We start from the raw sequence: 23,993 nt of genomic DNA, 5'->3' as shown, positions 1-23,993 counted from the left end.
GCATTACTTCAGTTACCCAACTTCTGAAAATAAAATGTGATCCTGTGAAATTCAATCCAAGAACAGAAAGGTGCCACTTTCACTGAGTGTCCAGGACTCCTCTGTGTGTCAAAACTAGTGGATGCAATGGTGCTGAAGTGCCCAAGATAGCTCTTTTCTTCTGGCGTCTTTTCCTAAATGCAGCTCATGTGTGGTCTTACCATGTTCATTGCTGAGAAAGATGAAAGAAAGGATTACAGACTTTTTAAAAGAGCACTTGAGACTCCCCATATTTTGTGGTGCGCTGCTTCTGAACATGGATTTTACCCAAAGGTGCCCCTCTTGGGGGAGACAGAAATTGAAACACACCATGTTGTACAGGAGGTAACGATTACCTCAGCCTTAAATCCCATGTATGTACACTGCAGCCTGTACTGTACTGCAGCTCACGATACCTCCAAGCCTGAGCTGAGCTTTAACCTCATTAACTGAAAATGAGACACTTATCAGTTTGCTGGGTGGAAGAATTTCATCCCTTCTCATGGAAAGTTGTAGGACTACTCTCAAAGCATGGTGCTGGCAGTGAGTTAACTCTGTGTTTGGTTTGTCCTGCGCCAGGCCCACATCACAGCCCCCCTACGTGGCACTTCTGAAATTGAAAACATCAACGACAATCTTACCACTCTGAATAAACAGAAACGCTTTCCTGACATGACTGCTCTACTACAATGTATTTTATTTCAGGTTTCAGTACTATCCCAAGGATATTACTATGTGCAAGTGATGTGAATTGTTTGTACTTCAGGGCTGTATGCGGTCCAAGTATTGCAAGCACGGCCACACGCCACTTGACCACAGGTGCTGCTCTGGGACATGACAGATGTTACATGTGCTGCCAGCTCATTGCCTCAGAGCACCAGGACGGAGCAGGCTCGCAGCAAGCTGCTGGAACTGTGTACCTGCATGTAATTCAAGCCTGCTTGTATTAGATTTGACATATTTAGATTGTGCTCAATGACGATGGTCTTTTCTTTGTGTGAGGATAACGGTGCTGGGTGCAATGCCCTCAGGAATAGCCACGGAGTGCCCGTGGGTGCAGATGGGACTGCGGTTGGGCTGAGGAGTCATCGGGGCAGAAACCTGCACATTCACGGGGTGCTGCGGGGGCACTGGTGCAATTTCAGTCTAAAAAGCTTTTAAAAAGCGACTTCGGGGATAAGGGGGGTTGGAGAAGCGCTGAATCACGCTGCCTAAGGCCGCGCAGCCGGCGAGGGGCGGTGGGTAGGGATGGCCCCCGCCCCTCGGGCCGCGATAGGCCGCGTCGCGTGGTCCGAGCGCCGCCGCCGGCCCCGCGCCCTCCTCCCGTGGCGGCTCCCGGACCGGGGGGAGGCGGGAGGGCCGCGGGACACGCCTGGCCCGGCCTCACGCCTTCAGCCGCTCGGGGCTGCGCAGCCCCGTCCTCGTCCTGTCAGCGGGCGCCCGCCCCCGCCGTGTCACGCGGTGCCGTGCCGGTACGGGGCTCGGCGGAGGAGGAACATAAGCCGGCAGCGGGCCGCTTTCTTGCACAGCCGCCTCAGAGCTGCTTCCTCGAGCCCTGCGAGCCGCCGGGCCTCCCCCAGCCCGGCAGGATGCGGGGCCTGCTGCCTGCCGCCGTGTTGCTGTACAGCGTCGTCATTCAGGGAGCGTTCGCCGTCGGGAGAAGGAACGTGGACCCCGAGACGAACATGAACATCGTGAGCTGCGGGGCGGGGGAACGGCGCTGGGGCGGGGCGGGTTGTAGCGAGGAGGAGAACCGGGCCGGCATCGGTGCTGTGGCTGCAGCCTCTGAAGGGCGGCAGTGTGAGCTCGGAGGTGCGTTGTGCCGTGTCGTTCCGGGATGGTGGCCCCTGCTGCTGCTGGCCCCGGTGTCCCGCACCGCTCCTTCGAGTCCTGCTTGGTCCCCTGATGCCGGCAGTCGATCTCTCTCCTGTGACTTCTGAGCCAGCTGTGTGCGTTTTGCCACTTCTCTGCTTAATTGCTAGAAAATAGCGTGCTTACAAAATGTACGTGTTGTTAGTGCCGTCCTGCTGCGGCTGCAGCGACAGCTGCTTGCCTTCCTGTTCTGTCCTTCCCTTCCAAAGTGACATGAACTTATGTAGATTCCCCCTGGTTGAAAGTGTCCCATGAGGAGTCTGCTGCTCCTGGCTCCACGCAGCACCTCCCAAAATCAAACCTGGTGTCCAAGCACTGCATGAACTCTAGGTTCAGTGTTGTGACATTGCCCTGCAGCACCTGTGGCAGTGCCCACGCAGGCGTTTTCCTTCCTTTTCATCCTCCGCATGCCGCTGTGGTACCAGGTGTTGGCTGTGCTCGTTTGTTTTTGGAAGATACTACTTTTCTTGAGAGAGAATCCTGGAATCAGGGAATGTCCAAGTTTGAAATGTCACTTTTTGCCTGCTGTTTCTGTCCCAGAGCTTTGCCCTGTTACCAGAACCCCATTTTCAATGCTGCAGTCTTCTTTTGCGCTTTAACAAAGGTGTGACAGTGGATGGGGATAGGCAGACAAGTCCTCTGAAGTCCCTGGGTTAATGCTTGTACTCTGGCAGGCTCCTGCCTGGCGTAGGGCTTAGAAGAAACCTGTCCGTGGAGGGTGGAGGAATGGCTATGGCACACTCCTACCGCGTCCTGTAATTTCAGCTTGCTGTTGGGAAGGAGCCTGGAGTACTCTGAGCATGTTAATGAATGAAGCAGGCTGGCAGTCTGACTCCAAGCTGATTTCTTCTCTTTCTTCAGAGTCAAATTATTATGTTCAGGGGCTACCCCAGTGAGGAGTATGAAGTGATAACAGAAGATGGGTACATTCTTTCTGTTAACAGAATTCCATATGGAAGAAAAGATCTGGGACAGAGCAAAGGTAAGATTTATTTCTGCTTGGAAAAAAAAAAATGGTAAGGCACGGAAAAGTTCTACACTTTACAAATAAATAAATGAATTGATAGAGCTTCTCCTATAGTCATCCAGAAGAAGATTACAGACTGTAACCTGTGGAGTTACAGTCTGTGACTGGTGAATGTCATGGCCAGAAAGGCTTAGCTGTGTGCAGAGTGACTTCAGCGAGGGGAGGGTGAAGGAGTTAGAAACCTGCCTTTTTCTGGCATTTCCATTTAGTGACATTAATGCAATGCCTTTGTCGTTTGGTTCTTGAGGGTCTGAAAGGCCTGAATCTTCTGGTAGGGAGAAAATAGGGCTAAGACAGTTTTTAAAATGAATTTAGTGTCTTGAAAAGAGTTTGACTGTAGCATTGTTTCAAACCATACTGAAAAAAAAAAATATGTAAAAAAGAATTTTGTTCAAAGTGCCTGAACATTTTTGGAAGTAGGCACAACTTATATACCTCTTCTTGCGAAATACAACTGAGCTATGAGAGTTCCCATTGGAAACTTCACTAAATAATTACTTCCTGATTTCTGGGGCATAGGGCGAAGAATCGTTTAGTTCATTCTAACCTCTGAAGCTGCCTTTACAGCAAGTTACAGGCTAGAACGAGTCCTGCTGTTGTGGTGTCATTTTGTATACACAGCTGCTTAAATTGGTGGGTATTATAATGAGGGAAAATCACTTCAAAGCATGTTGAGTAGAATACATTTAAAATATGCTGCAAATCAGCATATGTAACAGGTTATTGGCAGCAGTGAGCTCAGACCAGCTGGTTTTATTGAGGTGATTTGATGGGGAAGGTGATTGGCATAAACCACCAGGCTGCTCTTTCACAGTAATCCTTACAGTTCATAAGATTGCTTAAAGCCATGGAAGGAGTGCAGGGGGTGATCAGGTGTAGAAATGGAGTGTAAGCTGCGACTTATGGAAACAATATGAGCTAAGGTTTTTGCAGTGACTGAATGATAGAATGCTCTAAAAATGAGAGAAATGTGTGTGTAGGAAGAGAGATGAATGTCCTTTGGATTGTTGTCTTGCACTGCATTAAGAAATAAGTGTGTCTGAATAGCAGTCACTGAATTTGGTTCCAGTTATACCACCACCCCTTAGAAATGGTCGTACTGACAACTGCATGTATACAAAAGCAGCTAGTTTGCATATAGACTTCATCTATCCTAATGGCTAGTTCAGAACCTTTGAGACTGAAAAAAACGTGCAGTGAGAGGTTAAAAAGAAAAATGTGGCATTTATGTAATGAATGATTGATTGCCAAAGCTGTGGGTGCAAACAAGACTGAGAAATGCTTCTCCTCTTCTGAAGGCGAAGCAGCAGCCTCACTTGCTGGTTCCACAGGAGTTGGGGTTTTTGCACCATAAGGTTGGTGTGTAAAGACAGTGTGTGGGTGAGGCCAGTCAAACCTGGCAGGTGCTTTTGTACTTAAGTTTCAGAGAAACCCCAGGAAAAAGCTGCCTGAAACATGTTGATTTTGATCTTTCATCTATGACATAAGCAAACAGAAGTTTCCTGACTTGTGGGAATTCTCCACATTCCCCCTGCCACACCCTCGACCCCAAGTTCATGTTTTGCAAAGTGCTTTAATTTTAAAAACAAGGATTACTGAGCACATTTGGGGAAGTACGATCTCTTAGAAGAATGAAGATCTCAAAGTTCATGTTGATCTTAAGTTTTTATAGACTTGGTATCTTTTCCCAGAAAGATACCAATGATGTGTTACTGCTGACTTAGCTTATATATGCCATAATTCTTTTGCAATACCTGCTTAATGTGAATAGGATCCCTTGGAGTTATGGATCACATGATGTTTTGGAACAAAACCTACAGTTCCATGGCCTAAAAAAAGGGGGTGGGGTGGGGGAAACAAATGGAGAGCATAAAAAACAAAGTCAATGATTTTCATTTTTAGTTGTAACTAAAAATCTGTGCAATGCGATTGCACTGGTGAGAATGGCATTGAAATAAGTTCTTCTTCTTTCTTTTGGACAGATTTATATTTTCAGTAACTTTATTTAGGCCACATATAGGTTTACTGAAGTTTTAATTGTTTTACTGAAGGGAGTTGTTGATGTGGAACTAAAAGAATGTAAGAGGGATTATATTTCTAAGTGTATCTTCCAGTTAGAATTGGGATTGTGTGTGATTAGAACAAAGCGTTATGTATAGGAAAAGGTATTTTTAAGCTTCTACCCTCCTTATTCCCCTTTTTGGGTTTTTAGGACCAAGGGTGATTAAAAATTACTATTGTCCAACTCAGTTTGTCCTGTGATTGCACAAGTCATGTGCTTTGGGAAGTGAAAACGGAACTGGCAGAAGTTCAGAAGCTTGTGGTTAACAGGAGGACAGAATTGAAGCATTGAAGGATTCAAACAGCTTCCCTCTTTCTATGTTCATGGAATTAAAAAATAAATAAATAAATAAATTTGTTTATCTGAGTTTAATGAAAGGAAAGAAAATACAAAGCTAGAATTGGTCATTACTGAAAAAAAATTTAGTGTGAGGCTTGAAAATCCTGCACACAGAAAGAGATGAGCTATTACTACAGTACAGGAAACATTAATGTGGGATTGTACTGTCCTGAGTGCTTGTTTGGCATTGCTGGAGATTTGCTTATTTTGCATGGGCACCATGTCACAATATTTATATTTTTTAAATGAAATGTGAAAAACAGGCACTAGAAAGTTCCCTCTTCCCAGACATAAAGGCTGCTGTGGGGGAGAAATGCTGCTGATTTGGATTTATGGAACTCATAGTAAACCCTTATGGACACAGCCTGGTTGTGACTGTTTTTGCTGAAAGATCTAAGTCCACTTTATCAATGGTGAAAGTACTGTGTGAACTTGGTATTGGAGTAGAATGATGTATCATTGGAGGAAGTAAATTCCTGAGTAATTTCTGGCATCGAAATAAAATTACCATGTCTCAGATTTCAGTTATTAAAGCAGGAATAAAGGTATCATTTCCTGTTCTGGGGTAGGAATGTCAGGAGAGACGTTTCCTAAATTTCATGTGGATGTTCTCTGTGGTGCTTTAGCTACTTACATTAAGGCAAGAAAGGCCTTTGAAACTTAAACTACCTTATCTACCCATATTGTTCTTTGGATTATGCCAAGAGCTTTGGTAACAAAAAGGTACTGGATGGGGCTAATATTGGTACTGCTAATCTTCAGAGATGGAATATTCAGAGTACAAAACTGAAGCAGACTTTCAGTCACTCACCTGAATTTTCCTTAGCTTCCTATTAAGATGGAGTTGCAAGTCTATGATAAATGCTTTGTTTTTCAGGTCCAAGGCCTGCTGTGTTTCTGCAGCATGGTTTGCTTGCTGATGGCAGCAACTGGATCACAAACTTGGATTACAACAGCCTTGGCTTTATGCTGGCAGATGCTGGCTATGATGTATGGCTGGGAAACAGCAGAGGGAACACCTGGTCCAGGAAACATATACACTTCACAGTGAAGCAAGAAGAATTCTGGATTTTCAGGTATCCTCATCTTTGTAGACAAACTATGTGTGCTGTTGGTGAGCAGGCTTCTGTCTTTTCATGTCACCCCATTTCAGTTGTGGTGTGAATGCACAAGATGCTTTCTTTGTTTGTGCCCTGTCACATATGTAGAGGTAATAAAGGGAAGCTTTATGATCAGTGTTGTGTCCTGAGACAGATTTCATAGATGGTCAGTAGGACAGTAATTACTTTCAGCAGTACTTGGTACGATGAAAGCATTGGAGTGTAGTTTCATCCAAAGGAAGCTCTTACTTATGTCTAGATAGCTGGTCTTCAGTACAATAAAGCTCTATGCAACTATCACACTGATTATTTTTGTCTTTGCTTTGTAGCTTTGATGAGATGGCTAAGTATGATATTCCAGCTTCTGTGGACTTCATTTTGAAGAAAACTGGCCAGGAACAAGTATTTTATGTTGGCCATTCACAGGGCACCACCATGGGTATGTGAGAAGATGCATTCAGTAGAAAATGCATGTCAAGTTCTATGTGTATAGTTTAATGATGTTAAAAAGGAAAAGACTTTAAAAATCTGTAGCTTCTGTTTTTTGACTGCTTTCTGAAGTATTCATTGTTAAGAAGAAAAAGATTAATGTTTCCATTCTTACTTAAAGTATGAAGCTGTTGAAATGAGAAGCTGAAGTCACAGATTCAGTACAATTCCTACTGAAATATGTATCTTGACAAGCCACATGTAATAATGTGGAATAGTTAGACAATGTAGAATAAATCTGCCATTTCCAGGATATTTACTGTATGGAAGGCCTGCATCAAGTGCTTTAAGACCTGCAAATAAAAAGACACACAAACTTCTTATTTTCAGAAGATAAGAAATCCTTGTGATCTTAACAGTCACACTATTGATCTAAAAGCTTTCGCACACATCTTAGAAAATCCACATAAAATTCTTGTCTGTTGTGATTCAGCGATGATGCTAGTTAATTATTCTCTTATTGTTTGCAGCTTTCATTGCTTTTTCAACTTTGCCAAAGCTGGCCAAGAAAATAAAAATGTTCTTTGCCTTGGCACCAGTAGCTACAGTCAAGTTTGCCACCAGCCCTCTGACAAAGCTGGGAGCGTTTCCTGATCTGCTTATCAAGGTTTGTTTTTGCATGTTCATATTTTAAGGCTAAGGAAGAGTGCCTCTGGCTAAAACCAGTGTAACGAAGAATGTTAATAGCTGTGGATTAGAGATTAGCTGGTTCCACAGGAACACCAGGCTGGTTTTTCCACAGTAATGCTATGCAAGTCAGTAGTGACTGCTCTGGTTTTACTGCTGTCTAATGAGACGGTTTGTATCAGTGTTAAGATGCAACTTACAAGTACAACATCATAGATGGAATAAAATAATGGTTGTTTTTGGTAACGTGTGTCTGGAATTTAGGCTTAAGTAATAACATAATAGTTCTTCTTTAAGAAGAATCATGTGGTAGCTTTATATAGTGTACTTCTTGATTTGTCATGAACTTTAACAGATTTATTTCACAATAACTATTAAGTATAGGAGGAAGGTCCATCAGAGGGTGATGATGCACAGCAGCTTTATTTAGATGTTGAGTCATCTTCTGGAGATTACCTTTCACCATTAACAGCAAAGGGAATGTAGGCAGACTGGCAGGCTGCAGTCAGCGCCTGGAGTCAAACATTGTGAACACCTTTGTGTGTCATTTTTAATGATCACATTTCTTTATACCACCTGTGGCGATTCCCATGCAGACCTGCTTGTCCTTGGAGATAAACCCTTGTTCTGGTTTACTGCATGTTTGTATGCATTATTTGCTCTCAGCACTTAAAAGCAGTTAACATAAATGTGGCATATTGTGATGAACTTTGTTTGAGGAGGAGTAGCTGATCAGTGCCTTGTGCAGATGCTCGTGTTGTGCATGACTCTCACAGTGCCTTGCAAAAAAATAACAACTTGATTGCACAAATACATGAGAGCCACAAACCTGTACATCAGTCACATTCTTAAAAATGCTGTATCACTTTCTGAGGAAGTGAGTGGGCCAGTTTAAAATGTTGGAAGTTTTAAAAATACTAACAAGAGGAAGTAGCCACAACAGCTCATGCAACTTATTTTTCTTGCAAATTCCTCTCTTCAAGCCATGTAAGTACAAGGCTGTTTCACATTAGCAGGCGCAGCTTTGCCTTAAATGATGACAAGAAACTCTATAGTACAATGACAAGAAAACTATAGTACTCCTGTATGACAAGAAACTCTATAGTACTCCTGTAAAATATGGAATTTAAACACGAATTGAATTTGAAATTAGATTTGCAATTGCATCATTGTCCCAGATACCACGTATGTTTTGTGGGTGGTAATTAACTGCATCGTGTAGCAGAAGCACTATCCCTGACCTTCCCATAGGACTGTAAACAAGGTTGATAAGGAGGTAGGTGAGTTTTTTGTTCTTGGTTGTTTGGTTTTTTGCAAACTTGCAAACTTTTTGCACTTTTCCTTACTTTTGCAAATGGAAATAATTACCTTAAAGATTTTTTTTAGTATTAGAACTAAAACCAGGTGATTCAGTTCAGTTACATGCCTGTGCTGTGTTTGTTTTGTAGAACTTGTTTGGAAAGAAGCAATTTCTTCCTCAGAATTTTTGGCTGAAGTGGCTTGCTACCCATGTTTGCACCCACAGGATACTTGATGACCTTTGTGGCAATTTATTCTTCCTTCTGTGTGGCTTTAATGAGAGGAACTTGAATATGGTATGTTTTTATGTCTTTTAGTAGTGAAGTTATTGCAAACTCAACACAGTATCGAGTGTATCACTGTACCAGTTGTTCTTTACCTGTAATTAAAAAAATAATGCCCTTGTTATGCACAGTGCAAATGAATGTATTTCCTTGGTGTAGATGTAATTGTCCAGTTGGAATGGATAGAATTATTTTTTTTTAAAGAAGGTACTGAGAAGCTAGAATAAATTATTTTAGATCTTTTGGATCTTTTAGATCTTTTGGTAAAAGAAGTGAATGTGATGGACCAGGACTGTCATTCATTTTTGAAAGAAGAGAGGAATAAAGATGTTATTTTCTACCACTTTCAGTGAAACTATTGAAATTTTCTGGTCTCTTGATGTACATGTGCAGTTGTTTCTCTGGGGCCAATGTCCATCCCTGCTGATGACTTAATCTCTGGTCCTAGTTGCATGGAGCTTGTCTGTATAACTTTTCGTTACATAAAAGCTTGTTCATAGGATGGCTTAGGTTGGAAGGGACTTCAAAGAGCATCTAGTTCCAGTCCCCCTGCTATGGGTGGTGTTGCCAACCACTAAATCAGGCCAGTCACTAGATCAGGCTGCCCAGGGCCCCCCCATCCAACCTGGTCTTGAACACCTCCACGGATGGGGCATCCACAGCCTTTCTGGCCAGCACCTAATAACCATCTGAGTGAAAATTTCCATCCTGTCTAGTTAACAACATGCTTCTGTGTTAATGCTTCTATGTCCTTGAAATCAGTGGAAGCTGGTATCAGATTACCCATCCATAGGAGGGTGGCTTTAAAGTGAGATGGAATTAGTTTAGCTTTTGTCACCACTCACCATGTGTGAAAATGCACTTTGTATGTCAACACAAGGGTGCAGTTTTTTGATATTTCCTTGTCCAAGACATACAGAGTTAATGGTGAGAAATATATATATATTTAATTCCAGGATACTTAGTTTCCCCTGGATATATTGAACTTTTAAACTTCAGGTGTATGAAGGTTTGAGACATTGTTACTTGACAGTTACTCATTTAGAAGGAGAGTAACTGATTTTCTCTGAAGGTCTGTGTAAGTATTTAGTGTGTTTCCAACTCTTACAATTCTAGCAGTTTTTAAAAGGTGCTCTAACTATACAACAATTAGGTAAGTCGTTATTACATTTAAAAATGAGATATAAGTTACACAGTTAATTGCAATAAATATGAAACTTTTACCTTGCCTGTTTGTATCGTGCTGTTAAGTGATTTTTATTTTTATTTTTTGTAAGAGTACTTTCAAGATGAATTGTTAATTTTGTGTTAGTTGTTCCAGAAGCAATAATAGGTAGAACTTTTGTGTGCTGTGAAAAGTAAGTTGTGTTAACTCTCTTGTTGCAGAGCCGTGTGGATGTGTACTCATCACATTGCCCTGCGGGGACATCTGTACAAAACATGATCCACTGGAGCCAGGTAAACTTTTCAGAATGTAAATTGCCCATGACTGTAGCTTGTCTATGGGATACTGACACCCGTGATATTTCAGTGTAATAAAATTTTTAAGTATGTATGTAGCATAGCCTTGATGAAATTCTGAAACTTCTTATGATCTGAACAGTAGCTGTTCACTGCAGCTGCTTTGATATTGACCTTATGGTGACTAACCCTCTTCCCTATTTCAATTAAGGCATGCTGATATTAAGCAGTTCAGGCCAATAGACAACACAAGTGGAATGACTTAACCCAGGGAGATGCTGTAACAAATATTTGCTTGCCTTTCAGCAAGCCTTGTTTTGACTATAAGTTCCATTTTTAACCAGGGAAAAACAGCAGGCTTTCTATTCAACTACATTGTTTGGTTTTATTTTATGTGTTATTAGTATATTTTGAACTTCACCTCAGTGCATGGTTACTTCATGCCTATGATGCTGCTGTGCTACTCAGCAGGCCCAGATACATGCTGGCAAACAGGAGGAGACTGTTGTAGAAGCAGTGATCATTGCTGTGTTTGATCTTGTAGCTGGACTTTTTCATCCATTCACAAGTGATCTGTTGCACTGTACGCAGTGGTTGAATGGAAGGAAATTTTGTGAATGTTTTTTTTTCTTTTTCCAGAGAGGGGAAATGGTGTTAAATAAGAGTAGACTCCATAATAAAGGTTCACTACTGTATTCATATAGATTGCTTTGAAAGTAATGCCTTCTATTTATTTCCATGGAAACTACAACAGATGTAAGAGTAAAATAATACTATTTGATAGAGCAAATTCTCAGATGTTTTCTGACATAGTCACCACTATTAGCTATGCATTTTTGCCAGCAGTGAACAAGAGCCTGTATATTGCATTTGTAAGTGTTTGTGCCAGTGGAGGTGACGCACTGTTGCCATCACTGCTGAAATCTGCCACCTGCTGCCTCGCTGTGTTCACATCTGCTGTTTGGCCTCCAAAAACATTCAGAAAAGGAATATCAATAGGTGCCATTTTTTTTTCTGCATGGAGGAATTCAGTGATATATCTTTGCTTTGGATGCCATTGTGTCAGCCTGCCCCTCTGCTGCCGTCTGTCTCTCGGCAACAAACAGAGATAGAATACTGCAGGAAGGGTTCAATCTCTGCTGCCTTACCAACATCTGACTCTGACACTGTGGGTCAAAATAATAAAATAGGAGACATTACTTCTGGAGCAGTCCTGGAACATTTAGACAACTATGCAGCTGTTTAAGAAGCAAACATAAAGTTGTCGCATCCTGGCTTTGGATACTAAAAACTATTTTCTTTAGTCTTTCCTACTGTTGTTATGGCAGTCTGTGGTCTATTGGTATAGAATCTTAATGTTTCTAACTCCAAAGACGTGAGGCAAAGCTGTGATCCTTGTCCTTGTTACTACTTGGCATTTCAGTGTCTTGTGTGTGATTTGCTTTGCCAGTGCTCCAGCAGATAGTTTATTTATTTATTTATTTTTTAATGTAATCCCTTTGATCAAAGTTTTTTGCATTTTCAATGTGTGTGTGAATGTTTGTTTGCTTCTAGGCTGTGAAATCTGGGGAACTCAAAGCTTATGACTGGGGGAGCAAGGCTGCAAATATGGCTCACTACAACCAGGTAGATACCTTTCATGGCTCTCTTTATAATCTTTGAGTGTCACAAGAACAAGTCTTTGGGCACTTACTCAAGGTGCTGCATTTATGCTGCTTAGTAGCCAGACTTGAGATGTGCCTTTTCAAAAATAAAAAAAATAAAACACAAGCCCCTGCCAAAAGGAAAAAAAAAAAAAAGAGAAACCACAGTCAGGCAGCACAGAGCCATAGAGCCTGAATCACTATGGATGTAGTCTTGAATCACTATGGAGTCCATGCTCAGATATGAAGTTGTGGTGGCACAGTGTTTCTTGAAGATCATCCTTTTGTTAACATTTATTTAAGGTTCTGCCTACATCGTGAAATCCCAGTCCCCTTCTCACAAGAAGGGACATGCTGTAAATTCATGTGTATTGCTTATCCTCAGCTTCTTAATCTTCACCTGTGTTTGTTTCTAAATTGCTATGTGTAGGACTAAAAATATTTTGCCCCTTGTCATTTTAGTGACTGGAAAATACTTCAGTATTATACTTGATTAATTATATATTAAGAGGTATCACTTCTGGTGTTTTACTGGAGTTAGAAATTCCTGAATGAAGTGTGTGCAGTGAGAAGTCTGAGAATACTTCAGTATAACCCTCCTGGCTTGCAGGCTCTCCAAGCTAAGTTTTTACTGCCGTGCATAATATAATCTCAGGTTTCCATCTGCACCTCTGACTGTCCAAAAGTGAAAGTCAATCTGGCACATCTTTATAGTTACTAGTGTATTACATTGCAGTTTAGAACCGCCCTAGAGACTTGTTCTTTCTAATGCTTTTGTTTCTGTTCTTTTGTCCCTCAGTCTACTCCACCTTTCTATAAAGTAAAAGAGATGACTGTACCAACTGCTGTATGGACTGGTGGGCAGGACTTACTGGCAGACCCAAAGGATGTCGCCGTGCTGCTCACTCAGATCACAAACTTGGTTTATCACAAACACATTCCAGAATGGGAACACTTGGATTTCATCTGGGGCCTTGATGCACCTCACCGCATGTATAATGAAATGATTAACATGATGAGGAAGTATCTGTAAACCAGCATGGTATTTCAGAGTATTAGTGCACCAAAAATTCACCTTTCTGGAGCATTTGCTTTCCTGGCAGTAATGCTACGTTGCTTATTTATGTTGTGTTTTTAAAATGCCAGCAATGACTACTGAATGGGATTCATATTTGATTATTTTTTTTCCCTCAGTATTATTTTTCTCTCCTGCAATAATCTTCATTCTAACCTGCTGATTTTGCACACAGTGGCACAAGACCAAAAACGAAAAAACAAGCAGTGTAACTCTGCGCACATATTGTGTGTACAGAGGCAGTGACGTCTGAAAGACAAAGTAGTCCACTGAGCACTAGAGATGCTTGAGAATTTAGAAGTGTTTAGCTCTGTGTAAAACACTGCCACTTCTTACTGCATTGCTATTTCTGAGTACATTGCAGAAGTACTCCTTGTATTGCAGTAACCCCATCTGATGCTGGTACTTCAAAAAGCACTTAGTGACTTCCTGTTTGTTATTTTAACCATTATTCAGAAGCTAGCTATATCAGATGACTTCCAGTATTGCCAAGAAGAATTGTCTTGAAGTCATAGAAGATCACCACTGTCGATTGGAAATCAAGACAAATGCACTAATCAAACAGCATCACTGAAGCTTTCCGTGTTCCACATAATAGCTATGGATAAGGACTGTTACTTGCCCTTGCTAATTCTTGGGACAGAAGAAGCAGTGAAAAGGAATAAAAGAAATACCACTTTTATCTTTGTGAATAGGTTGTGACTTACTAGGAGAATGACGTAAAACATTTGTATTTTATTTGCACTGACCACTAGAAAACTCTTCTTCCTCCTGGCTACTACACTTCAGGGAAGGGCCAATGCATTAATTCTATGTGTTGAGCAACTTAGTTTGCATGGACTCTTCTCCTTAATCATCTGCTGCTTTGAAGGTCTGTTTACTTTTTAGCTGGTTGCGTGGTGCTTGCCACCATTGTGTTCAGGAACTGTAAAGTATGCTGGTGAAGCCTGGCAGTATTTATGTCAATTTCCATTTGTCTGTTTCTACTTTAAAATGGGACCCCCATTCAGTAGGGGTAGAGAATTCACGTTTGCTTCAGGGGTCTGACTTTGGGGCTATAGTTGTCTCTGGTATAGGTGCCTTGCTCTTTGCATTGACTATGCAGGGAACTTTGACTCCTGAATTTCATGCCTAATGGAGATGTGGGAACCATCTCCAGAGTCAGTTACCTCAGTCCAGATGGGAATATCTGTGCCATAGTTACATAGTTAGAGTTTGTTCCAGATCTCTGTAATCCAAAGAGAAAGAATCGCCTTTTGTGTATGGCATAGAAAATAGTACACTTTAAATTGAGGTGGCCGCCCCTCCCCCCCCCTTTTTTTTTTCCTAATTGGAAAAAGGAATCCACACAAGAATATGAGTCATAAATTAGGGTTTGTTCTGTTTTTTACTCCTAATTCAGTCTCAGGGAGTCCTCAGGCTTTGTTTAAGGAAAAAAAGTGGTTTGTGGTATTTCAGTTGTGATTCCTAGGAGGACCTTTAAGTTTGCTTCGTATTTGTAGCAGCTACGTTTGCTTCACATTGATGTGCTGGAAGGAAGACCATGGGAATCCCAATTGACTAACTGCAGCTCTGATGGTATGATGGCAAGAGCCATGAGTGTGATGTTCATTAAACTTGAGATATCTCAATAAATGTGAGAGACCTGCTCAGAGTTTGGAGTGATGTGATCTGTTTCCCTTCTTCTTGTTTCATGAATGTGTGTGAACCTTTGTGCCAGAGAGCTAAGTCTATTCTCACAACTATTCATCCATAAAAGAAGTACAGTAAAAAAGTAAAATAGCCAACTTCCATTTTACTTGTGTCATCAGAGAAGCTTTGCCTAAATGTAAAGGGCTGTTTCTGAGACTTTTAGATAAAGCACAAACTATAAATAACTGTTCAACTGCTTTGTCATTCTCTAAGCCTGCAGGTTAAGAGTTTCTTTCAAAACACTGGCGTGGTGGAAGGCTCCTTGTATCACATTCTTAAACCTTGGGCAATTAGATTGCTTAACTGAGTGTCTGCTAATCTCATAAACAGCACGTAACCTCATTATACAACAGGGAACTGATATTTTTTTCTTGGTGAATTTGATGTGAAAGCCCAGCTTCAGTAATAAATAAGCTCAGGTCATACCTTTCTGTCCACCCTGAATACAGTAGATGTGCAGTCAGGATAGCAGGGCATATTAAATATTAAATTTAACAATGCTTTGGCACTTGTTAAAACTCTTGTGTGCCTGGAAATAAAACCAGAATAACGGAAGCTTTACACAAAGCCATTATAGATGTCCTGTCCTTCGCTGGAGCAGGGATGTCTGTGGAAACTGGGAGCTGCTGTGCTGTCCCTGACCTGCTTGTTACAAGCATTTCATGAGACAAAGTTGGAGAGGCATCGTCAGTGGAAAGGGATGTGCAAGATAACACGTGCTGAATGGACTGGAGAAGAGTGAGGCTTTTGATCTAATAAGGAGCAATACTGAATGCTGCGTTTTTCATAGCAGATTTTGCATATTTGATACCTGTTCTATAGACCATCTTTCTCTTACAGTATGCTGAACATCGGTTTAAATGTAAGCTTTGAATAATACAAAGTGTACTGACAGGGAACATAGATGGCCTTCCACTGGGATTTGGTGATGTGAGCCAACCATGGCAGAAAGCTGGAGACAGCAGTCCCTGAGCAGCTAATGCATCGTCAGACTCACTGACCTGCCTGCATGTGAGCTGCATGCAGTCCTGGGCTGACTCCCTGATCTGCAGCAAAGATGGGCACAGAGGGGTTGGAATGTTGGTATGGAAATAGTCGGATTAGGAAAACATCTTTGTTCTGTTAAGAAAAGCAGGCTGCCCTTAGGCTGAAGATTTTTCATCCAAACAGGAGAGAAATAGGCGCAGGAGGGATTTGAGTCTCAGTATACCAAAACATAAGGAGTCTATAGGTTGAAAAAGACGTAAATATGCAAAGCCCATCTTTTCCACCCAACCTGCCACATCTGTGACAGAGCCCTATGCCTCCCACCTTGGTGACGTTGTCGTCCCCTTTGGAGCGGTGCGTTTTGCTCCCAGCAGCGTTTCCCCAGGCTGGAGCCGTTCCAGCCGGCAGCTCCTGGCTGAACACTCCGCACGGTGGCGCCGTTGCTCAGCGCGGCCGCCGCATCCCTCGCAGCGCCGAGCAGAGCCGGCCCGGCCCGGCCCGGGGGTGCCAGGCGGGCAGAGGGTGGGACGGACTCCTCGAACCGGACTCCTGCAGCGAGGTGAGTCCATGTGCGAAGGCCTCAGCTTGGCTGTGATTCCAGCTTGGTTTGCTGTTTTAAAGTGAGAGAAGGGAAAGCCTTTAGCATCGTTTGCTCCAGTTACTCGCCTGCTTTTCTTTAACTGTCCTAAGTTTTTCCTCTATGCTCTGCAGCACCTGCCTGTGCCAGCAGACTTAGCTGCATCGGGCTGTGGCTCTGTTCTGGTACAGCAACCATCTGTCTGCCCAGAGAGAGAGAGCAGGAGGCCGGTGGGAGGAAGAGGAGGTTTTGCCTCTGCTGTTGTGAGATTGGTTTCAGCATACAGGTACTGCTTTCCCTTCTTCCTAACTTTTTCTTGCTTTCCTAACCACTTGTTTGTGTCCTGCTGTTTACCTCATGGCTTGTACCTCACTGCGAGGCCAGGGGTGGGTTTCTGTGTCTTGTGCTCATGTGGAATCTATTTAAGACCCTTTGCGGGGCCTCATTCCAAGCTATGTGCCCTTCAACCTAACTCCAGAGCAGCAGTCTTGGCTTTTTAAGAGACTCGTTTGGAGTCCTGTAACACATGGGGAAGTTTGGCAGTGTGGTGAGCTGAGCATAAAAAAGTCAGGGCCGTATTGTTGAATTATGTATGGAATGGATTTGTGTATGCTTCGTCTTTTCTTCACCTTGTGTTGACAAGGAAACCTAAGTCGCAGGAAGGAAAACATGAGAAATAAATGCTTTTTGATGGCAAAGTAAAGGAACTTGAAATGGGTTTCTGGAGAAGAAAGATTAGCTGTCTCTGATGCATGGTGATCCGCTTTCCTGAGCCTGAATTAACTCCCAGCAGGGTGCAACTTAACAGCAGAGTTCATCCTCCTGAGCGCCAGCAGATGGGGCACAGCGGCGGTGGTTTTGTCTGCCTCGGAGCTGCAGGTTGTCGCTGAGGTAAGCTGTGCTTGCAGCACTCAGCTCGCTTATTATGCTTTATGTTGCAGGATGTACTAGGAAGAAGGCTGTGAAATTCTGTTATTGTTCCTTAAGGGATTAAGGAATATTTTCCTATGACATAATCTGCAGGCAAAATGCCAGTTCTTTAAGTTTTAGCTGATAGGCATAATTGGTCCTACAGCTTCATGAGAATTCATATAGCTATTGAGAATTAGTTGGAACAGTGTCTTTAGGGCAGTTAATCAATTTCCCTCGATTTCCCTTTTGACAGATTTGGAATATATTATAGAGAAGAATCAGTCCTTGCATAACTCTAATATAATGAAGAATCATATATTGCACCTGGGAGGCTTCATTTCTGATTGTAACTACATAAATCAACAGAATGTATCAGAAGAAAATGTTGCATCTTACACAGTGATTGGGTTACAAATGCATTTTTCATGTTCTTACTGTGAAAAGGAGGTCAGTTTAAAACATACTTTCAGGACTGAAACAAATCTCTTGGATATAGGTCCTCATCCATCCAATTGGTGTATCTCACAGGGTTTCAGTTTCCCCACATCCAACAGCCTGAATTAATTGAATTCAACAGCACAGTCTCACATCAGCAGAAAATCTGAATCTATTTCTAAAAAGTGTATGCAACAGATAAGGTTTTTGAAGGTTGTACCAGAGCTGTCTCCAATGTAAAACTTCTGATTGACAGAATAATAGCACAAGTGATAATAATGTTACTGTTTCAGTAAACTGGAAGTCTAAGGAGGGATCACAATTTGTATTTACTTAAGAGCAGACGCTCTTGAAGATGAAATAGCTGAAGCTGAAGACCAACTAAAAATTAAGAAGCATCCATGTGTAGATCAGAAAAGCTCACCACTAACTCATTATTCTTATAATTAAGAAGTTAGGAAACTCTCTCATTTATGTCTGTAAAAATCCAAAATCACCTGAACAAGCTAATAAAGTCATCCAGGAAGCTGAGCTCATTTCCAATATTAGAATAAGTGCTGTGTCTACAAAGAGGTGAGTTCATAGGAAACTGGTGGCAAATTCTGTTTCCCTAAGTATTCAAAGCTTTGTTTGCCACTTTCAAGAAGCACAAAAGAAGCGATCTGGTAGTGTAGAATCAAGAACTCCTGTCTTTTACCACTGAAATACTTTCAGCAAATTTGAAATGCTGAGATTCAAATCCGCTAGCTTTTTTTCTGCTCAGTGCTTGCCTGTGATCAAAGGAAGATCCTTTAGAGAACACTGGTCTAACCAGTGGATCTTTCATTTACATTAAGTTACTGTGATACTTATGTCAAAAATGGTTTCCTTGTACCCTACTTGGCACAAGGATGAATTTCATATCATATTCCTTAAATGCTTACCAGTAACTAAGATTATATATATATATATATAGCCTCAGGTCAATTCAAGTGGATTTTGCCTTGTGAAGTGGTTAAAGGAGAACATGACTTCAAAAATAGATGGAGATAAATCACAGCTACTTCTATTCAGGCTGGAAGCATAGAGTAGATCTTATGTGGTTTCAGCTTAGCCTGTTTTATACCCGAGGAATGATTAGGATGTGTCTGAATTAGCCTGTTGGCACACATCTTAATCATCGCTTGGGTACAAAACAAGTTAAGCTGAAGCACTCCAAGATTTACACTATGCTTCCTATCTGAATGTAGTAGCTATGATTTATCTCCATGAACCACCAAACATCCAGGGGTCAGATCTGGAGTTTAGGTATATATGCATCTTTGTAGCAGTCACAGAAAAAAATCAATAATCAACTATGTTTCCTCACTTAAAAAGGCAAAAGTGTAGCAAAGGCTGATACAATGAGTAAAAGGCAGCAGTTTTTCAAGTGTATGCAGTAAGTGGAGTGGAAAATATTTTTACCCCCTTCTACTGTTAACATTCTACGTTTCAATTTACTTTTCCTACTATGCAAGTCTTTTGTGGAGCTCCAGCGATTACCTGACCAGCTAATTCTGTTCTGAGATTGTAATGCATTACACCACTTCTATACAGGAAGGAAACTTCCTCCTTAAAGCCAAGCTAAATAAGGAGTTTCTGGGCGGAGCCATCTGCTGAGCAGCCTTGATAAAAGCATACAGGATTTACGGAGCCTCAGACTGCAATCGGCACAAACTGCAGCGTGCCAGACAGAGCGCTGCTCAGCTGCACAATGGAGAGACAGCTGGATAGGCTGTGCCTCCAATTTCTTTGGGACTTTGTCAGAGCACAAGAGACATTAATCAAGTCACCGTTTTTTCCAGTGTTGTTTTCTTTTACAGCTTACATGGCTTTCTGTCTTCCATATATTGCACTGGACTTTTTAAGCACTAGGCTGCCAAACTTGAGAAAATACAAAATCCAGCCACAGAGCTCTCCAACTCTCGGAATGATGGTGCCTTGCTTTATTCAGAGCGTGTATCACCATGTTGTGTGGATTTTCCCGGTGACATTTCTTCACTGGTACTGGAAACCAACAAATCTACCGGTGATGGCTCCAGAGCTGCCTCAGGTCCTGCTGCAAGTAGGAGTTTGCCTGCTTCTGTTTGATTTCGAGTATTTCTTGTGGCATTTGCTTCATCACAGAGTGCCTTGGCTCTACAAGACCATCCACAAGGTGCATCACAAGCATATATCAACATTTGCTCTTACAACGCAGTATTCCAGTGTATGGGAGCTGCTGTCACTGGGATTCTTTGCTGCCATCAATCCATTCCTCCTCGGATGCCATCCTTTGACAGAAATGATTTTCTTCCTTGTCAACATCTGGTTGTCAGTGGAGGACCATTCAGGATATGACCTGCCGTGGTCAACTCACCGACTTGTGCCTTTTGGTTGGTATGGAGGAGCACCACATCATGATCTCCATCATCTGAAATTCAAGTCAAACTATGCTCCTTACTTCACCCACTGGGACAGACTCTTTGGGACATACACAGAGTCACATCCTAATTAAGAATGTTTGCCTATTTGCCTGTGGATGAGTTTTTTGTTTATAATCTATACTGGGACATTGGCTTTTCAAAGCTATACAGAAGATTGTATATTTGAAGCTACTTATAAAATCTATGACTATTTATAACAAATCCTTTTAATATATATATTTTTTTGTTTGTATACTTGGAACTTCCTATGCCAAATGACTGCATAAGAGATAGTAAATATCTGTTACTTGAGTCTGAGTCAAAATGTAAGGGAAGTGTTAAGAGACATTCTCTCTTCTTTCCAGCTTTCATAAAGCATTTATTGTTTTACTGTATGATGTTTTATACATACACCAGAAAAAATATCTTATTGCTGTAAGATGATTTATGATGTAAACAGGGAAGGTACACAGCATGGATTTTGTGGAGTTGAACCTGCCAGAACATGTTATTGCACAATGATGTTGTAAAAAAAATGCTGCCAGGCAATCAGTACTAGTTTGCTGACTGTGCAATAATTTTGACATTTGTGTTTTAAATCTATATGTTTTTTCTTTTTTTAACAGGAAATAAATATGGTCCTTCCTTTAAAATTATCTTCTGTTTCAAGTTATTCATTCTTCAGTTCGTATTATGAACATATGTGACTCCTTTTTCATCGGTGTAGTTTAATTTCGTTTCAGAGATAGGGTTTTCTGCTCAAGATATTGTTAGTTTATTTCAGAAGTGAACTAAATGCTTTTCTTTTTCTTCTTCAGAATTGTGTTATGTTTAAGTAAAGTTTGAATATTGAATAATGCATTTTAGCAGTCGGGGTGAAATGTCATTACTATGTCTTGGGGAAGCTTGAATTATTTTCACTAAATTCACAGTGTGAGAGCAGAACATTAAGCAGCCCCTTAATGAACAGGAACATTCCCTGCACTGGTCCTTCATAAAGACACCAGTTAATGAGTACTAGCACTTAAAATAATTACAAGGAGTATAAAGAGATCTTCTGCAAAGTAGAGGGATATTTCATTTAGATTTCAGGGGAATACAGTCAAAACTTGGAGGATCCTAAAGTACGGCGATGTGGCTGCATGTTGATGGAGGAACAGTTCTATGTAAAACAGTAGCCATGAAGTCTCACAGGAATCCCACTGAAAAAAATAAAGGACCTACATGAAGATATAAGTAGATCTTCTGTGCTTACTTTAGCAGAATCCACATGGGTTCCCCATGTCTGCTGTATCCCATTTTAATGCTGATAACATATCATGTATTGCTAATAAACTGCCCAAGAAAGTGATAGGAAAATAGAAAGTGCAAATAATGTAGGGAGTGTGTACTGAATGCCTGCGCATCATCACCCAGAAATGTATTTGTCATTCTGGACAGCCCAGAGGGTTTTGTGACCTTACAGAGGCTGTTTGTCCAGGAGAACGAAGAGCGTTTAGTAATTCCCACTCTGTGAGTGTTTAGGGGGAGCAGTACTTTTGGACACTCTGTATTTTTTAGATAACATGAAACAATATTGATGAACTTCTTCATAAATAGTATGAAATGCTGCAGTCATTACTTTGTAACTGCCTGTACTCTTTGGATATCACAGGAATGCAACACTTTTTTTTTTTTTTTTTTTTTTTTTCAGTGGTTAAAGCATGACACAAAATAGCATCCTGAGAGCAAAAATGGAGTTCTAAAATGATTACAGAACTGGAATTTTGTTATGAGTTCATTCAGCTGAAGGAACAAATTCCAAATCTTTCCGATTATTATAATTGTAAGTGTTTTGGGGTGTGCTACAAAGAAAAGTAAACTGGCTTTTTGGTTTTGTTTTGTTGTTTTTTTAAAAGGAAGGAGGCAAAATGCACTCTCTCATTTCTTTGAGCTGCTTAGCCGCTTTGAGGCCATTTTGAGGTATTCCAAAGCTACCCCTCAGTTCTAGAAATCCCATCTAACTCAGCTCAGCAAATACTGAACATCTGGTGGGGATGCTCTGTGGTTTTAATGGGTTATGCCATATAATACAAGCATATGTGTAACTAGGCACTTTAATAGCCTGTTTTATGTACCATTGACTCTAAGCAAATTTAAGGCTGAATTTGTTATGTCTTTATAAGAAGCCAAGAGAAAATGCCACGAGAAAAGTTGTAGTTGCACTCATAAGGATTATTACACTTTTGATTTGTGTGTGTAAAGCTTAACAGTTGGTATAACAAGTACTTTAATGCTAGAGAAGGAGACCTATCAGACAAAACTGGGATTGCACTTATTAAGTTGGGAGAGAGTCACATTCAGCACTGACAGCAGGAAGGAGTCTGAAAATGACAATACAAAGAGATGACCCACTTCATGAGAGTTCCACCTTCTTCTTTGTTCCTCACATCCCAACTGTTTGCCAACAATGCATTTCATCAAACATGGAAATTTACCCCAGATTATATCAGTTCTGAACGTCTTGCCAATCAGACCTGGAATCTTGTTTTAAAGACTCTTTATTGCATGAGCTTGGAACACAAATAAAATAGTTGTCATATGAAAATTTTCCAAGTATGGCTTATCTACATTCTGTATTAGAAATGTGTCATCATGAGATGTTCTTAGCACACCTTGTCCCTGTTTCTTTAATGCTCTGTAGGTAATAAAAGCTTTAAATCTCAAAAGGTTGGGTTAGCTTGCATACTGGGGGTATTTTGAAGCACATTCTGCAACAGTGCACTATAATATAACTCTAGATGTACATATGAGAGAAAATTGTGAGCAGAAGAGCCAGGCAAACATGTGACATCAGGTTTATGCAGTTTAATGAAAAGCAAAATATAAACAAAAGCATAGACTGGAGACAAAAAGACAAAGGAAATAAAAGCTGGTTTTTATCCTGTTTTCATTGAAAATTCAGCATATTCTGTTTCACCAAATGTGAGAGCACAGCACGTTTTCTGTCTTGATGGCTGGGATTTTAGAACAGGATTTTACAGATGTTACGTCCTGTATTTGCATTTCCCCATAGTCTTACCGCAAGTTTTCATCAGACATGTGGAACATTGTAACACTGCCTTGTAAGACTTTATGTCACACCACCAAAACCAACTTTCAGTCTTCTGTTCCAAAATTCTTCTAGCTTCCTTCCTCTTTATAACATGGCATGATGTGCCATGGACTTCCTACCTAACCTACTGGAAGCTTAGCTGTCTCTTGTGATTTGTTAGCAGATAGTGGATGTTTGCACAGATCTTAGAAGCTGTAAAATGAGGCCTTTTATGCTGCTATTGCCTGCTTTATGTCTCCTAAAATCCTATTTGATGAACATAAATGTAATAAGACCTTATGTGCATTTTTATTTGTAGATGAAAAGTGGCACGTAATTAAATATTGAACTCTTTGTTTGATTTTATAGATTTGAAGAGCTCCAAACTTCTCACTTATTATTTTGACCTATTTTTCTACTGAAAATACAAGTACCTTACAGAGAAAAACAACACAGTGTACAGCTTGCGGGGATGATTTTTTATGATGTGAAGAATGATCTGTGTCTTTAAGAGGATCAATTAATCTAATGTGTTATCTGACAACTGTGACAATATCAGACTATTCTGTCTCTATAGAGATTTTGGAAAAAATATCAA

General features: G+C 41.0%; 3 protein-coding genes across 4 annotated transcripts; all 3 read left to right on the top strand.

Moving 5' to 3' along the window:
- Positions 1–1,355: 1,355 nt before the first annotated feature.
- Positions 1,356–14,950, top strand: LOC107315868 (putative lysosomal acid lipase/cholesteryl ester hydrolase). The gene is made up of 9 exons (XM_015866743.3): positions 1,356–1,712; positions 2,752–2,872; positions 6,196–6,394; positions 6,748–6,857; positions 7,378–7,514; positions 8,983–9,129; positions 10,504–10,575; positions 12,133–12,204; positions 13,021–14,950. Exons 1-9 carry the CDS (start codon positions 1,608–1,610, stop codon positions 13,252–13,254), a joined length of 1,197 nt encoding a protein of 398 aa, XP_015722229.2. The 5' UTR covers positions 1,356–1,607; the 3' UTR covers positions 13,255–14,950.
- Positions 14,647–20,978, top strand: CH25H (cholesterol 25-hydroxylase). Its single transcript, XM_085555106.1, has one exon. The coding sequence runs from the start codon at positions 19,632–19,634 to the stop codon at positions 20,412–20,414; it is 783 nt and encodes a 260-aa protein (XP_085411232.1). The 5' UTR covers positions 14,647–19,631; the 3' UTR covers positions 20,415–20,978.
- Positions 14,647–23,874, top strand: LOC146759966 (uncharacterized). Of its 2 annotated transcripts, none has more exons than XM_085555109.1 (4): positions 14,647–16,534; positions 16,687–16,838; positions 17,346–17,443; positions 22,016–23,874. In XM_085555109.1, exons 1-3 carry the CDS (start codon positions 16,289–16,291, stop codon positions 17,440–17,442), a joined length of 495 nt encoding a protein of 164 aa, XP_085411235.1. In that variant the 5' UTR covers positions 14,647–16,288; the 3' UTR covers position 17,443; positions 22,016–23,874. The 2 variants fall into 2 exon arrangements, with proteins under 2 accessions (XP_085411235.1, XP_085411234.1); XM_085555108.1 differs by lacking the exon at positions 22,016–23,874 and adding an exon at positions 19,396–20,978.
- Positions 23,875–23,993: the final 119 nt, after the last annotated feature.

The sequence above is a fragment of the Coturnix japonica genome, chromosome 8 (assembly GCF_054131305.1).
Source record: "Coturnix japonica strain WE chromosome 8, WE-NBRP24, whole genome shotgun sequence".
Classification (NCBI taxonomy): Eukaryota; Metazoa; Chordata; class Aves; order Galliformes; family Phasianidae; genus Coturnix; species Coturnix japonica.
This window is presented reverse-complemented; position numbering and strand designations above follow the sequence as displayed.